Genomic DNA, 17005 nt, shown 5'->3' with positions numbered 1-17005 from the left:
CAAATTATGTCATTTTTATTTCCTAAATAAGGTAATTGTCCTTGGCTATTTCAAAAGAGTATGCTTCCTATATAAGCTATTTATTTATTTCGGGAGTCAAATTACCGGGTGTTAAAGAAACCAGATTTCAATTTACCGGGAGTCAAAATACCAGGAGTGACATTACCGGGATCAAAAACCTGGAGTCTACATACCAGCCAATGAACCCAGTTACTAATGTGTAAGAATAATGCTCTGTATCCACCCCCTCAATCCTTATTGTACACTATGCTATTAATTGGAAAAATTTAACTTATTTGATATTAGGTTTCAAAATATTTTCCTAGGATGAAATGAGCAAACAATAAAAATGGCCCTAAATTGGTAAAATGGAAAATAAAGAGGGGGAAAACTGAATAAGCCTACTGACAAAGGAAGTAATGGAGACGTCTCTTGAATGAAGGGAGACTTCAAGATTCAAAGCAAAGATACATGGAGAGAATTCAATAGATATGATGTAGCAAAAAATCACTGGACCATGCATTATGACGACAAATGAAAAACTTGTTCAGATTCATTACTAACAAACAAGTATACAAATAAAAAATGTTATTAATAAAGCAGTAAACAAATTTATCACAGAAAACAAGCTTTAAAATATAGCACGAAAACAGAGGCACTTTTAAAATGATTACAGAAATGTAACATTTTTGGGCAAAAGATAAGTGTAATGCATATTCTTACTGATGACAGTTGGTAAAGTGAAATGCTAAATACTGTAAAAATGTTACTTAACTACTACATTTTTTACAACTGAAAGACTATGCTGACAGTTATGAGGGGCCAACCAATAAATGAACTGAATAACATAACAATACCCATATATGCTTACCTTAGTTACAGGAAATCTATGGACGGTAAATGTTTGGAAAAGCTGAGGTCCATGGCCAACAGTTTCTGGGTGCTGCACAATGACCCGCACTGTTCCAGAACTTGTTCCATATGCTATTTCAATCCAGTTTCCACATACATCTAAACATCAAAGAGAAACATGCTTACTTGGAAAGAAAGTGCAACATAACTATGGTTTTTTCAAATACTGTACAGTATTTTCTAAAATTACTAGAGTAATTTCATCCAGTGTGACATCAGTATTCAATCTCCAAGTTTTAATATCCAACAACACTTTACAGTCACTTACTAGTTTTTGGTGTGAGGTAGACAGAAATTGCTGTGATCTTGTCATTGGAAGGATCATGATACAGTTCAGTAACCAACAAATCATTATCTTTCATTCGCAAGGGGAACTTTTGCATATCTGTACAGTTATGAAAGAGACAAACACTTTTTATTACAGTATTAATTTACAATTTAAAAGTTACTATCTTTGTAAACATGAAGTTGCTCTATCATCATCGAAGTGACTGAAACTACTTGGGACAAAAAGTTTCCCAACATGTATCTTCATGAAATTTAATACATAACAGGACCAGCTAAGGAGCAACTATCCAAAAACTATCTACAATACTGTGTAGGAAAACTGGCAGCAAAGCAATATTTTCCCCACATCAGCACATACTGAAGACAATAAGGAGTAACAAAAATATTATAATTTTACTCTGTAGTTATAATTTCAATCAAATTAATGTAAATACACTCTAAACAAATACAAGTACAAAAGTACAAAGTACAATAACAGAAGAGAATTTCAGTGTTGATGTGATACAGATACAGTCAAGTTCATTTATAGCAAATTCCAGGAGACTGTTGTCTGCAATTTGTTATAGGCATCATTCGTTATAAAAGGATACTTGAAATGGTTGGATTACCTCCCTTGTTTTGGTACAGAATGAGATACAAAATGAAATCCAAACGATACATTATCAGTCTTAAGTGTATCAAGATTTCTAATACATTGCAATAAAAGTAATTGGCAGTTTAAGAACTGGATATGTATTTTAATGTTTAAAACAAAATTAAAGTTATGTTTGTAGTTTTTTCTTTATTTAAAACCTGTAAATGAGAAAGTAACAAAGCATATTAATTTAAAACATTTTTATTATGCATCACATAAAAAAACAAGCACTAAGAAGTTAAAAAAGCAGTTTTCACTGTAAGCTTCCGTTGGAGTTTTGTGATAAGTTAAGAGTGATTCTCGGTCTGATATGACTTGTTCTTCTTCGTCTGCTTCACTGTGATAACAGTTGTTTGATGTTTGTTTAACAATAAAATTATCACTTCATTACAACAGGTATTTTTTTGTCACTGGGATGTACAAAATAGTTTGTTATATAACTGATTTTGTAATAATTCGTTACATATCTACAATTTTAAGTTCATTTATTTGAACTGGGACCAGGGAATTCACTTTATTCATTATAAGCCTGAATTTGTTAAAAGCCTGTATGTTATAAACGAACTACTTTATTTCCAGCATCAATCCAAGTTTAAACAGTCTTCCTATCTCATCGCAAAATGAATTTCAAATATACTAGTAAGTTAAGAAATAGTAAAGGAAATTTCAGTTTCATTCCCATGTATGCTACCAATCTGATGCCAGTTCTGTATCTGAAAACAGTCAAGCCTACAGAGCCAGGAAAATACACAGGTAATGTGTAGACAAATAAAGCCACAGATTGTACGGACTGAAATTTTCAAATGTTAGTAGGAGTCAGATTAACTAAATTCGGTGAGTATTTGTTTAGAATAAAAATAAGTTTATATTTCTCCTTACCAATATAATAAATAGAGCCATTGGTACAACCCAATAGGAGGAAAGACCCTGCTGTATCAAAGGACGCAATAGGAAGCACATCTTGGATTTGCCAGTGTTGAGTCATGGCATGCCACACACCAATCTTACTCAGTGATGACAGTGCTACTAACTGGGAGCCAATGAAAAACAAGTACTCAACAGGCACACCAAGATTGAAGGTTCCTGGGAGAAAAATAGGAGAACTTCATATGCTGTCAGTTAAAAACACTTTCTATATATACCATTCAGGTTTTGGAAAAAATAAGCACTCGTACTTATCACCAAATAAATTCCTGTAGGATAAACAGTTATATTAATCTAACTCTGAATAAACATAATTAATACCCTGTAACTAGTCATATCTCATTATAAGAAATGGCATGGAAAACTATTTAGCTAAACCAATTTTTCTCCTGACCAGTTGTGCAGTTGATTAATCTCATGAGTAGTAGCAACCTATGATCACAATTTAGCTGCTTTTAATTTCTGATACTGAAAATAATACTGAATGTCATCCAATAACAGTAAAACAAAAACAAAACATTTATTGTACTAATAACTGATTACCCAAATATTCCTTTCAGTTTCAAAACTACTCATCTTACCAATGTCACTTCTGCTGCCATCCTCTGAGATACCCCAAAGTCTGATGTGAGATGCATATGATATGGCCAACATCTTATGACCTGTTTCACCACCCTGACTTGGAGGAGTTAGTTTAGCATTAAGCGCCACCCGTTCAATTAATTGATCAATGTGAGGAGAAGTGAAAGCCAGTTGCCATCCAGTGCTATCCTTATTCCTGAAAGCCACAAACAAAGTTAATAATGCAATCCTAAACACTCACTTAATTACATAATATACAGTACAACTGGAAGCACAGAGATCCTGTTATACAGATGAAAAAGACCAACTGAGATGTCATTTACACAATAATATTTCCTCTTCAAAGTACTTTTGCTTTTACAACTTTCTCTTCAAAGAAACATCCACAAACACAAAGTTAAACCACTATGAATATGAAAAGTTACAAGTTACATAAGAATAGAACCTAGCCACAAATATACTACATACGAGAATTTTTCTCAAATAAAAGGTTTCCTGTAACAAAAATATTTTTAAAACTACATACTAAGTTTTGAAAAAATGATTACAACAATTCAAAGAAAAATTCCTGTTCTTCTAAAAGTTAGTCCTGCTCACTGCAATGGCATACTTTACACAAGGATGATGAAGAAAGTGGGAGAAAAAAAAAAAAGAGGGTATTTTGTACTCTTCCCAAGTTAAGCTAATTCAGTTTAAAAATTGTTACATAAACAAACAAATCCTTTCAAAGAAAGTATAATTTTTACATATACAAACAAATCCTTTCAAAGAAAGTATCATGTTTCAATGTAAATGGCTATTCAACAAGCTCTCCTCTCCTTAATAATCTAAAATAATAAATCTAAAACAAACGTAGTTGGCCTACTCATCAATACTTAAGACCACTAATCAGAAAAATTTTTCCTTTTCTGGAGAGCCTGAAAATTTTGATGAATACTGTCTCAGCTACTAATCAGTCTTAATGATCCATGTACACCCTCCTAAAATAAAATATGTACATGAAACTAACTGTGCAACACTAAAAACAAAAGTATTACAGTTGCATGCATAACATTCAAGTGTTGTTGAACATCATACAGTTCATGTTGCCAATCAAACCTGCATTTTTTATTAAGAAGTATTTGCATAATATATTTAGGCTATTTAAGTAAGTGGTTCACTACACAATACAGTACACATACTCTGAACATCAAAAAATAGGACAATTATTTTAAGCAATTAAAACTAAGAAGAATAAAACAATTTCATACATACCAGCGATTCACAGCACTTTAACGATGCATGGAAAGAAATTATCAATTTTTAAATTATACCAAAAACAATTCCTTAAACCAAAACGGTACTTCTTTATCTGAGAAGGCAGCTTGGTACATATAACTTTGAAACAAAATTCAAAAGATAACAATGGCACTAGTGACCAAATACATAAGATGTAAACAACTCTAGAATAAAATATAAAATGCTGGTAATTACTATCTAGAACACTATAATTTATGACTACTGTATTCTACTTTATTTGAAGGTGGTTTAAACACTTAGTTGAAACTGTAGTTTAACCAGAGTACTGAGTCAATGAAGTTTCTCATATGGCTGCTACAAAGAATTGGCTCTTTAAATGTTTATGATAATATTAAGGTTTCAACTCATTCTATGTTTAATTGGAAGTGGAAAATAATAAGTACAAACAAAGATACGTGAGTAAGAGACAACCATGTGGCAAAAGATATGTACAGTAAATTTCTAATACTAGTCATAACTACTTGTCTATGGGATTCTTGACCTAATAACTATCAAGGAGAAATTTCTTTTCTGGTCTATTGTAACTTTTTATGGAGGGACGACACAATTCAAGCACTACCCCTGACAAAAATGAAATATTTCAGGTTTAGTGTTTGACATAATACAGAAAATTCTTTCTCAAAACAATTACTGTGTTCCTTAGAAAAGAAAAAATTACTTTAAAATCAGCATTTTCCCCAGTATTGAAAGATCAGACCAAGTGCAGAACTCCATAGTTGTCTAAGAATGACGATTAACTAATGGATGAGGTATTCTAGTTATAAGGTGACCCACCTCACTCAATCACACACCACTATCTTGCACCTACTGAGCAAGGTTAATTAGCTTTCAATTAATAAGAAAGGAAGGGAGTATTTGGCAAAATAATCATCTATTACTTTGCAAAATAATCACCTATTACTTTGCACTAAAATATAACCAACTTTTAGCAGTGATTCATGTGATCTGTATTTATATAATATGAAAATTTAACACACATCATGGTTCCTTGAGAAGACAAACCATAAATTTTTGCATTACAAATGATAAAATCCTAATTCAGAAGAGAAACATAAGAATAAACTAAGTTCTCAGTACTCATCAGATTCAGAAAGTGTATTAAGCAATTATTTTAAACAACTTAGCATGTTATCTCATTTAGTCTCTCAAAGACATGAATTGAGGTTTCATGCTTTAACATCACTGATGCCTCCAGAGGGTATCATACCATGGACACACTAACAACATCTAAGGGGCATCAAAGAACTCCTTGCAGACTAGTTAATGCCATCTACTAAATTGTAGATAGGCTATCTGATGTCACAAGCTCTAAAAGAGGTCTAAATGAATATGAGAACCTGCTTGGTTACTACCAGTAATTACAGCACACTGCTCAAATCCCCAGTGGGTAGTGACCCTGCCATAAAATGAAATAGAATGAATAAAAATGTACATGACCTCGTTACTTTTGTCAAATGAGAATACTCTGGAAAACTGTGTAGCAGGCAAAAGCCCAACAAGCCCACATGACCACATCTGACTTTTCCGAAAAAGAATGAAAGAGTATTAGGGTGGTGAAGTCAAGGAGCTTAACAGTGATAAAGGAGGCAGGATAACAAGGCATGTACAGTGCTAATCTTGTTCTCTTCTGGTCAGGCACCTGCTGATCTGTTACTCTCAAGTAGTGTTGGAGGGTTCTGATTGGAAGAAGGAAGAAAACTGCCATTATCTACCTTTTGAGGAAAATATAATAAAATGGTAAATGGTATCATCCTGTAAACCATAATTACTTGTAGAGTAAATCAATTAAATTTGGATCATAAACAAACTTGCATGCCTCAACCTTTCACTGTAGGTCACAGCATATGAAATATGAAGTCCTTCGGAAAAGTTCATGTTATACAGAAGACTGATTTAAAAGTTAGCCTCCATGTATGAAACCGTACCATACTAATTCAGACTTTGGGATGTCCTGTTAGAAAGATGACCTGACTGGACAAAGTTTCCTCAACTCTTCAGTTCTTTCAGTAGACTGGTCACTGAGTTCACATGAAGAAAAGACTGATGGTAAATATTTGATTTGGTTATGGCTGACCCAGCTTTTTAGCTGCTCTGCTCCTCATATAACATGTAAATTTTTTATAAAATTCAATTTTAAATACTTACCTTTGTTATCTTAGGCATTGGATGGCAGGGTGATAGTGTTTGTGTACAAACTAAAAAAAAAAAAAAACTGACAGGATGTTAACTTTGAACCACCTCTTACCTATCCCTTTTGGGTGATCCACTGGTTCGAATGTCTATCAGTTTCTATTTCAGTTTTTTCTGCCCACATGAGTGGGGAAGTTAGGGATGATAAATATATAAAAAGGTATTTAAAAAATGTTATCATAAAAATTTTTATTTATGAAATTAATCTTACATCTCTATTATGATATCTAATTCCCACACTGAAAAAAAAAAAGAGGTGGGAAAAAAAGGGCAAGGAATAATAATAACCCCAAAAAAGCTACAAAATCCCACCAGGAATAAGAAACTACTAACCTAATGATTAGAATCCATTTCCTGGTACTGCTGCCAAGCAAGGACTAATTGACTAGACAGCAAGGACCTTTGACTGATGCTGGAGGCTCCTCACAGAGGATACCACTCTCACTCTTCATAAAAGTGGGACAAAAGGCCTTGTGCCTAGGCCAGCAGAGCAAAGACAGTAAATAAATAAAGGCCCTTACCTATCTCAAAACAGGCACTTTCATAACCCCCAAAACTCAACTCCCTACATAAATGAGAAAGACTAGAGTACAGCTACCCTAATTATTCAGGATATGAGTTCACCTGCCATAAGAAGAGGTGAAAACATTCGCATGATTCATACTGAATCTCCATGTCTCACAAATAGTGTGAGGAAAATACAGAGCTTCATCTCCAAAGGGCAACATTGATATTACTCTCAAGAAAGAGGTTTTTATGGAAATTTAAGATGGTTGATACCACTCACATGGTGAAATTTTACCTTTAGAGGCAGCATGAAAGTGGGGTCTTCTTTAGGTGCTTCCTTGACTAGGTCCTTAAACAGAAAGGCCATGCATTCTCTGACATCAATAGATCTGTTGTTCTAGAGCAAAAAAAAAAAAAAGTTTTTAACACTGCATCTGAGACCCCGAGTCCCTTAGCACATATAGACAGTGATCTGACTGATTATAGGAAAGCTTCTTCCCCCTCTGGCACAAAGGAGCACAGACTGGGGATGTCAAAAGAATGAGGAAGAGCCCAAGGCAAGGTCATTCTTTACCCTGAAGTGAGACAAAAATTAAAGGGCAGCTTCCTGGACATAAAACCCACATTGTAGAAGAACGCTGGGAGTTCACTAACTCTTTTTGCTAAGGCCAAGGCCAGTAAAAACAATATCTTAATTGCCAAATCTTTTAGGGAGGCCATGTTTAAGGGTTCCAATGAAGGCATATTAAAATACATCAGCACTGTATCTAAATTCCACCCCAGAGATTTAATCAGGGATTTAGGAATCTCAATTTGGAAAGAGCGAATGGCTTCCTCAACATTCACATTAGAAGAGATATCCAGATTAGTATGCCTTAATTCAGATGCTAACATGGAATGATACCCATTAATACCAGGAACAGACAAAATATCTTAACTGTAGTGTAAATGAGTAAAAACTTATTCAAATTATTTATAGAGGTAAGGTGCTGAAATTCCTCCTGGAATAGCACCAAGCTGTATAGACTGGCCATTGCCTCTTACAATGCATTATTCGATTACTGTCTGGAAGTAATGATGGGTCAGATTCCTTGCCAGCAAGAGACAGTCAAAAATCTCCATGCAGTCAGCTGAAGCATAGGAAGGGTTTGGTGAAACCTTACACATCCAGGCTGTTTGGAAAGATCTTTCCTCAGTTGGAAGAGTCTCAGGTAGTTTATGAGAAGAGGCTGAAGATCTGGAAACTACTCCCAGCATGGCCATCATGGAATGACCAAAGTCATGCATGAATTTGTAGTTAGCCTGTATTTTGCAAGAACCCTCTGAATCATAGCAAAGGGGAAAAAGCATAGAGGCCTAAATAAAAACAGCCAAGCTTGCAGATCCTGAATCAGCAAGCAGTATACCAGCAAGTGAATGTTGAATCTTGTGGCAAAGAGATCTCTAAGGGCAGTGCCATACAACTTCCACAGATCCTTGCAGACTTGTGGGTGCAGGGTCCATTCTAATGACAAAATTTGATTCTTCCTTCTCAGCTGGTCTGCAAAAATGTTTGATCCCTCTGACACAAATTGAAATAATAGAGAAACATTCCTTTCTTCCACCCAGGTAAGAATGCATCTTATGATCAGGAACAGTCTCTGACTTTGTGCCCTCTTTCTTGATTGCTTAAGTAGGCCAGGGAAGTGGTGTTGTTTGAAAACAGAGCCATCTTCTTGCCTTGGAATGTTCCTCAAAAGCTAAAAGGGTCTTCCATTCTGCTAGCATCTCCAAGTGATTTATGTGGAGCTCCCATTCCTCCGCAGACCAAATCCCTGACATGTGTCTGTCAGCTGTGACAGCTCCCCAACCTTCAATCAACGCAACTGAATACAAAATTAGGTGTGGTTCTTCAACTGAAGGGAGACACCTTGTAACAGATAAAGTCTATGGCTCTACCATCTCAAGGACTCTTCTAAGTCCCTGTAGACTAGAATTTGAATGGAGTCCGGTTGAGTTTTCCTGTTCCACTGACTCTTGAGAAAGAACTGGACTGGCCACATGGTCAATCTATCTCCTGGTAGGAACTTCTCTAAAGATACCATATGTCTCAGGAGAGACAGCCACTTACTGGCTGGTAAAGGAGGACAGGACAAAAATTCTTCCAGAACTGATGAAAACTGTGTATTAGTTTCTCTGTCAAAGATACTTTAGGATGTGAGAGTAGACAGAGACATGGTCAACTACTACCTGATTTATCATCACAGAATTCTGACAAACATTGGTTTCCATGAGCGGAAAAGTAGTGTAGGGCATTACAACTAGAAGGGCATAATTTTGAGATCAGTTGTGTTTTCTCACACCTGAAAAATACCTAACAATTCTTTGTCCCGCATGAGAAGAGTTTTCTAATACATATGACTTGGAAATTTAACATTTACACATACCACTAGGTAAAAACTCTTGGCTCACAGAAGGCAGACCCAAAGAGCTAGTAGTACATGTACTGTAGTTTAAAAACATAGCTAGAATAAGTGACTTCAAGCACTGGAAGAATTTCTGTGCTTAAGTTTTACTAAAAATATTTTCAATGCAAATGATGGTGAATGGGTTCATACAAATGTCTTAATTGGCCCAGAGTTAGGAACGTTATACCCTGTCTCAACCATTCAGTCTAAACTGTGGAGATGGCTACAACAAACAAAATACAAATAAAAATTCTTAATTTTATGGTGGTAAAACCATTACTTACAAGCACTAACACCTTTCATAAAAGAATTTAGAGATAGAATAGAAAGCTGGCAAAACTAAGAGGATACTTGCAAAAAATGGAGCACTCCCAGATGGGGCTTACTAATTATCAAAACTACTTGACTCACACCACCTACTATTATCATAATGTCCTCACTTACAGGGTGATCACCAATAACTAGATATATACTGAATTTTGGACTTGGGCTAATCTACAGGGACTACATTAAAAGCATTTGTAAAGCAATAGTTAAAATTTTTAGTGAACACAAACACAAAAAGACAACATTAAGAAGAATTGAAAAATAAGCATTACAGACTAAAGGCTATTTTGCCCACATGCATGCAGCAGGGTATGACTGTTAACTACTCACCTATAACAAGTTACAAAATGAGCATAAGCTACAAGGATCCAATTATGGTGAGCCTTTACCATCCGCACCCGCAAAGGATCAACCCAACCAGTTCCTGTACATTGAAAAAAAAATGTTCACTCTGCAAAAACAAGTGAAAAAATTTCAAATGACTAATATTTTAGCCTGTATGGTTAGGCTCACTTTTGAAACCCTTTGAGAAAAAGTAAAATGGACAATAAAAAGGCATATATATCTTTATACTACTACTTCCACTCACCTAAAAATGATTACTTTTCTCCAAAACACTCAGATTATTCTACTAAGAGAAAATAAACAGATAAATACCTGGGGGCCCAACACTATTCAAAACACTGATCTCAGTCTTGAAAAATTTATTAAGGTCAGCTGAAGAGTTTCGCGAATGACGGAGATCCATGGAAGGAGTACGTGAGTGAGATCTAGTCGAGTGACTGCGGAGATCGCTTGAGCTCCTTGACATGTGACCAGGGTAAACTCCATTATGAAGTCCGACTGGAAGAATGTGAATCATTCCTTTTTTTACTTATTCATACTTTACTTTTCAAATTAAAGAGCATACTTTAAGTGAAAATGTTCACAATTTAAAAGTACTGTACATCCACATACAGAAGCAATGTTTAAAAAATTATTGCACTGAATAATAGACCACTATTTGCTACAGTACAAAAATCTAATTTTTTAAATAGATTACTGCACAAAACCAGCTAAAATTTACACATAAATCCCTTGTAGCATTAGTACCTTGAAATATGGAAACAGTATTACTATTCTAGCATACATTACCTACTATGAATTACACATACTTATTTTGTTTTAATGAGTACACTTTATCTAGGTACTAAGCACCAAGCTTTACTTTTTCTAGCTCATTTCTATAAAAGCATTACTGAAATTAAAAATTCATGTGTAGTACAGTCAACAATATCAGAATGGACTTGGGTTAAAAGTTACTTTAATGAAGAAAATTTTTGGCTGTCATTCAATGTTACCATGTCAGCCTCAATTTTGCAATGGACAGGGAGCTTCCAGTCAAGATACTATGCTCACCTCTCACTCTGCTCTACTTAAAAGGATGGATTTGTGGTCTCCAAAACAACACAGTACATGCTCTTTTTAGCTAAAATAAATATGACATATTTTAGATCATCAGGCTATAAGTTACAAAAAGTATTATGTCCTAAAAATCACTCTTCATAAAAGTACAGTACAGTAAACTAATGAACATAGTAAATTATTCAAGGTACAGTTCTTAATTTCCGCCCTTCAACTCATACACTAATAATCTCCCACTTGCTCTAACCCCCTCTAATCCCTGTGTAGCTAACAGGCCTGCCTTTTTTTTTTCTGCACATACAGTATCTTAACTTGGTGTTTAATAATTGGTCTGTCAAAACCCTGAGAGGAAAGCAGTTAATCTTTAAGATTACCACAAGCAGTCATTATCATTTTTAAAAAGAAGCATCATTACATATACACTTGACTTGGCAGTCAAGGGTTAATAACACACATCACAGCTAAATGCATAATCACACCTAGGGAGACTTGAATAAACAATAAAGTCAGGAATAATTTGATGACAAGGCAATATCCAGACCCTCTATGATTTTGCCAAAGGACCCTACCTTGCCCAACAAGTTGCGGGTTGTGACGCATGTCAAGGGAAGAATTACGAGAATGCCCAGGTCTCAAGACTGCCAAAGGACCCCCTCCACTGGGACCTGGAGCACTGCTACTTGCTGATGCTCCTTCTGGTGCTCGAGCTGATCCAGATGCATTATTATTATTATTGTTATTACTATTATTGTTGCCATTACTTGGCAACTTACTTTGATTATCACGGCTTTCTGATGATGAGCTAGGAGGTTCCTGAATTGGAATGCCTGAAGAAGAAATCAGTTTATTTCAGTAACTAAATCCCCTTACCAAAAAGTAGTCCTCAATGTCCTTCTGCTAAGGAATACTACTGTATTTTCCCTACATAATTATATACACTGACTAAGGAAAATGTTAACTGTAACTGACATCACTCAAATGTTACAGATTTCAAACTTTAAAGCAGGGAAATACTCACAGTTCTAGCTACTATGCACTGTACATGTGATTAATTAAAGACAAGTTAAGGTGACATCACCAGTATCTATTGTAAGCATCAAAAACCTAAAAAAAATCATTTAAGTGATCCAGTACTAATCATTTTGCTAATGTCCTGTTTCACTATACATTAAGAGATATCAAGCTCTAGCACTCAATTAACAACAAATCAGATTGCATATAAGACAGACATTGCTAGGACAGCTCACCACCTCTCCAGGGGCAGCTCAGCTCATCACTTTGTCTCACCCAATAGTTGGACAGAAATCGTGAGAAGATATGATCATGGGTGCAAAAACTCTTCAGCAAAACTGAAGTGCAGCTTCCAGTAGCTGTAGGCAAAACTGAGCAAACAATGCTATGAGCTGGAGGATGGTGGTGAATAACTTTTTCTACTGCAACTTAAATCTTCCAAGCAGCATAACTTTGCTGATGGACTCTTATTCAAGGGAGGAAAAAGAACTTATATCATATCCTCTTACAAAGCCTAGAGTTATCATGGCAGCAAAGCTGACAAGATTGCCTTCAAATACCTAAAATGTAAGAAAACTGTCATATCAAATACTTTTGCTCAGTTCTGATTCATCTCCATTGTTTACATGTGACATCACACTTCAGAGCTTGAGTGACAGTTAAGCTCAGTAACAGAAGGATGGTAGTAGCCTGTGAACCACTACTTCTCATCTTGAATGAAAACATTCCAATAGCATATTTTGAAATTACCACTTTCTAATCCTGGAAAAATGGGAGAATGAAATCATCTTTGAGCAGGTGAAACTACAAACTGCTAAGACTCATGGCTGAAGTGTGTTGGGAAGATCATATTACAAATGAATAATTTGCAGATATTTGTGGTGACCAGAGACTAGAAAACAGCCCAAGTCTCAAAAATTGAGAAGGTTTGGACATGTGATAAGGGGGAGGAGTGGCTTGTCCAAAAAGAGACAGAAATGGAAACAGCAAGATGAAGACCAGTATGAAAGCCCACAAATGTTAACAAAGGCAAACACATATGGAAACCAAAACAATAGAGAAGTTCAAGCAGAAAAAGCAAAAGACAGAGGAGAATGGTAAGAATCCATTTCATGTCTAAGAATATAAAAGGAAAATTTTGTGAATTGGTGATAATGATGTTGACCTTTATGGATGCAAACCTTCCCTTCCAAAAAAACACAAAATAAAATCAACTTCCTGCAAATAGGATACAGTATTCCCAGCACCTTCTGACATAAAATTCTGTAAAAATAAATTCTTTTTTTAGGGAAACAAATGAATGAACCTTGTGTGTGTACCAGGCCTGAGGAGGGGTATACTGTGCATATATTTACAGAAACAATATTATGAAGTACAGCATTACCCAAATGCTAGGTAATGAAAGAAGAGCAGCTATCCTGATAGAGCTTGCTTGCTCTGGTAAAGTTAGGGACAAAACAAAAAAGCAAGATCAATTAATATTTGAACTACTATAAAATTACTCACAATCTGGACATAAATGGAATACATAACAGCAGTATACTGTTATGTATTCCTAAGTCAGGCTACAGTATATCACTGAAAGCTTAATATACAAAACAAAAATCTCACAAAAAACTAAAAAATTAAAATAATGTATAACTATAACAGCTGAGAAAAATGAGCTGGATAATAACTGGCCACAACAACAGCTCCAATAGGGAGTCCGTAAAACACTAACGATGCAAGAAGTAGAGGTCCAACTAGTGATATAAAGAGGGGGGGGTCTCCTTTGCACCTTAAATACCAGTTTATTACTAATTGGGATTTAGAGCTTGGTCTCTATTTGGAATAAATATATGGCATCCATGGCAAAATAAGTCTGTTCTTTACAAAAACAAACCTACTGTGAAATGGCTCACATCAGTATCAAATTCTCATTATTCTAGAAAAGAGAGTAATTTGCACTTAAAAAATATTTCTAAACATTATGAAATAATCTTTCACCAATTATGCTATACACTCAAATATGTCACCTGATTAAATAACCTTCAAATTTATATCTCACTAGTCTAGCAAAGTAATTACTGACAAGAGAGATATTATAAATGAAGATATTCCATCCCTAAATCAAATCAACCAGTGCATATATACTGTAGAATATAACACGCCAAGTTTCTGCCAAGCGTTACTAACTAATAACTCCTCAACCATTTAATACTTATTCCATCTTAAAAAAGAGCCTTAAAATATCCATTAAGCAATAATATTTTAGAAATACAGGTTACTAACAAGTGTACTGAAATATCCATTAAGCAATAATAATTTAGAAATACAGATTTCTCACAACTGTACTACTGTACTTTTACTAAATACCAAATGCTGGAAAGAGCTAATGCAACTACTTTTGTCCCTTCTACCACTGATACATACTTGGTGGTGAGAGGTATCCACAAAAAAGAACATCTCCACATGATGAATGATGCAGATCCTGACACAGCATCAGCCGTTTGACTAGTGGTGCAATGCCGTAGAACTCTGCCTCATGCCTGTAAATCAAGAAGATGGTAGCAGTAAGGTCAGCAATCTGATTTGTTAAGTGAAAAGCATCTTTTACAGATAATCTTAATACAACACTAATGAAAGACTTTCCCTTACAACTGACACAAAGGTCAATATGTCTACAATTTAAAGTATGATACATTTTTGCATGCTAGATAAACTAAAACAAAGAGATGTTAAAAAAAATATGAAATTATCTGATAAAGGTTCACTTAAACTCTTACTAATGTACTGACAGAACAGCTTCAATATGCACAAACAGTTAGAATTAGGGTCCTACCTCAAGGCATTAATATCAACCATAGCTACATTGAGATCACGAGTGCGTAAGTAATTGAGAATGATGCTGAAAAGAGAAGGATCACGATCGATGAAGATGGCTCCAGCTTCATCTCGTAAGGTAGGAATCCGTCCCGACAATAAAGAAGTGAAAAATGTGTCTGGAACCCACGTTAGAGTTTCTCTGGAAGTGCTGAACCTGAAAAATTTGTAGTTTACATAAAAAATCAGCCTATGCCTCTCAGCAATGAAAATAATTGTCATAAGTACTCAATTACAATAGGCTACTAGGCCTAGTAAACTATAAAATAACTTTACAATGCAATTCTTCAAAGGCCTAGCCTACAGTTATTATATACTGTAAGCTAATTATGAAAAATGTAGATTATTCTGTTTCATATGAATGATGACATATTGGGCTGCAAAATGTCATCAAACATTTACTTTTCCTTCATCAAAAGGAAAATGAGGGTTAGGCCTAGGTCTAAGTCCTAATTGCAGTGGTAGACCCAATAGGATACCCTATTGAAAATATTTTAACATTCTGGCCATTTTAGTAAGATTTGCGGTAATTCAAAGCCTTTGAAGACTACATGACGGGGTAGATCCACACCAGCATTCCACGGCGAACCCCCCACCTCCCTCCATAGCTAATACGGCAAAATTGTAACCAGTAAACACCCCTAAAAATACCAACCTAACATAACCTAGGGGTGTTTACTAGTTACAATTTTGCCATATTAGCTATGGAGGAGGGTGGGGGGCTCGTGGAATGCTGGCTTAGATCTACCCCATCAGTAGCATAGTCTTCAAAGATCAATTGCAATTAGTTACAGCCGCCCAACAAAATATTACTTTAAATTTTTGTAAAGCAAGTAAAATAACACAGGAAAACGTCAATTGCCATAGTCTAGCTCACAGCGGAACTACGGCTTAGAATTACCATTCGCTAGTTTCCAGTTAATTTAATACAACTGGAAGCACAAAACAATCCTAAACTAGGGTAAGTGCCAGTGTTTGGTGCTAAGTAAACAACGCAACCTTGCTGCAAAAGCAGCGAGGCTAACTTAACACCTTAATAACTACGCTTTCTGCAGGAATAAAGAGTTTATCAAGACATATCATCTCCTACATAAAAACATCGTAAAACATATTCATTTAACCAGACCTCAACATCGCGGAAAGTCTAAAAGATTCTCGAGACTAACATGGGCAAAATATGTTACCTACATTGTTTGGCCTGGACTAGCCAAATCTTACCTCCTAACCCTTTACACAAGGCTTTTCATACGGTAAAAACAACATTCTTACTAACCTCTGCCCTCCGATATTGAGATTAATTATATCGCCAGATCCAAGAAAGTACGACGACGCCATATTCGACTGGTGTCTGTTAATTCTCGCAGAAGAGTGACTTGGTTCGATGCGCCATCTTGCCCAACAGCTGACGATGTAAACAACCTTCGTTCTACACCATATAATCAGGCGACGACTCGAGCCGTCTACCGTGTGGAATGCCAATAATTTTCAGTGGTTTATTTAAAAAGTGAAAACTTATTTTCCGAAATGCTAGCATGGTAACAAAACAGAACTGCTGAACATTAAATTGGAAACATAAGTCCAAGTCATCGTAAATATAAATGTCAAGACTGTTGCCTTT

At 35.4% G+C, this 17005-nt stretch overlaps 1 protein-coding gene across 3 annotated transcripts in view; it reads right to left on the bottom strand.

Annotated features, from left to right (window-relative positions):
• The window catches only part of LOC136854141 (BTB/POZ domain-containing protein KCTD3), a 69294-nt gene that overhangs the window by 18643 nt on the left and 33646 nt on the right, over positions 1 to 17005 (bottom strand). Inside the window, exons 4-14 of one of the 3 annotated variants that reach the window (XM_067130366.1) lie at positions 16661 to 16847; positions 15347 to 15544; positions 14938 to 15053; positions 12084 to 12341; positions 10768 to 10953; positions 10441 to 10534; positions 4595 to 4609; positions 3340 to 3536; positions 2714 to 2917; positions 1181 to 1297; positions 872 to 1011 (exon numbers count right to left, since the gene is read on the bottom strand). In XM_067130366.1, the coding sequence (XP_066986467.1) occupies positions 872 to 1011; positions 1181 to 1297; positions 2714 to 2917; positions 3340 to 3536; positions 4595 to 4609; positions 10441 to 10534; positions 10768 to 10953; positions 12084 to 12341; positions 14938 to 15053; positions 15347 to 15544; positions 16661 to 16722 (1587 nt within the window). In that variant the 5' untranslated portion in view covers positions 16723 to 16847. Of the gene's footprint in view, positions 1 to 871; positions 1012 to 1180; positions 1298 to 2713; positions 2918 to 3339; positions 3537 to 4594; positions 4610 to 10440; positions 10535 to 10767; positions 10954 to 12083; positions 12342 to 14937; positions 15054 to 15346; positions 15545 to 16660; positions 16848 to 17005 lie in introns of those variants that run through there. The other 2 variants (XM_067130367.1, XM_067130368.1) reach the window with 2 other exon arrangements.

The sequence above is a fragment of the Macrobrachium rosenbergii genome, chromosome 28 (genome assembly GCF_040412425.1).
Source record: "Macrobrachium rosenbergii isolate ZJJX-2024 chromosome 28, ASM4041242v1, whole genome shotgun sequence".
Lineage (NCBI taxonomy): Eukaryota > Metazoa > Arthropoda > Malacostraca > Decapoda > Palaemonidae > Macrobrachium > Macrobrachium rosenbergii.
The sequence above is the reverse complement of the archived record's forward strand: the minus strand, read 5'-3'. Positions and strand labels throughout refer to the sequence as shown.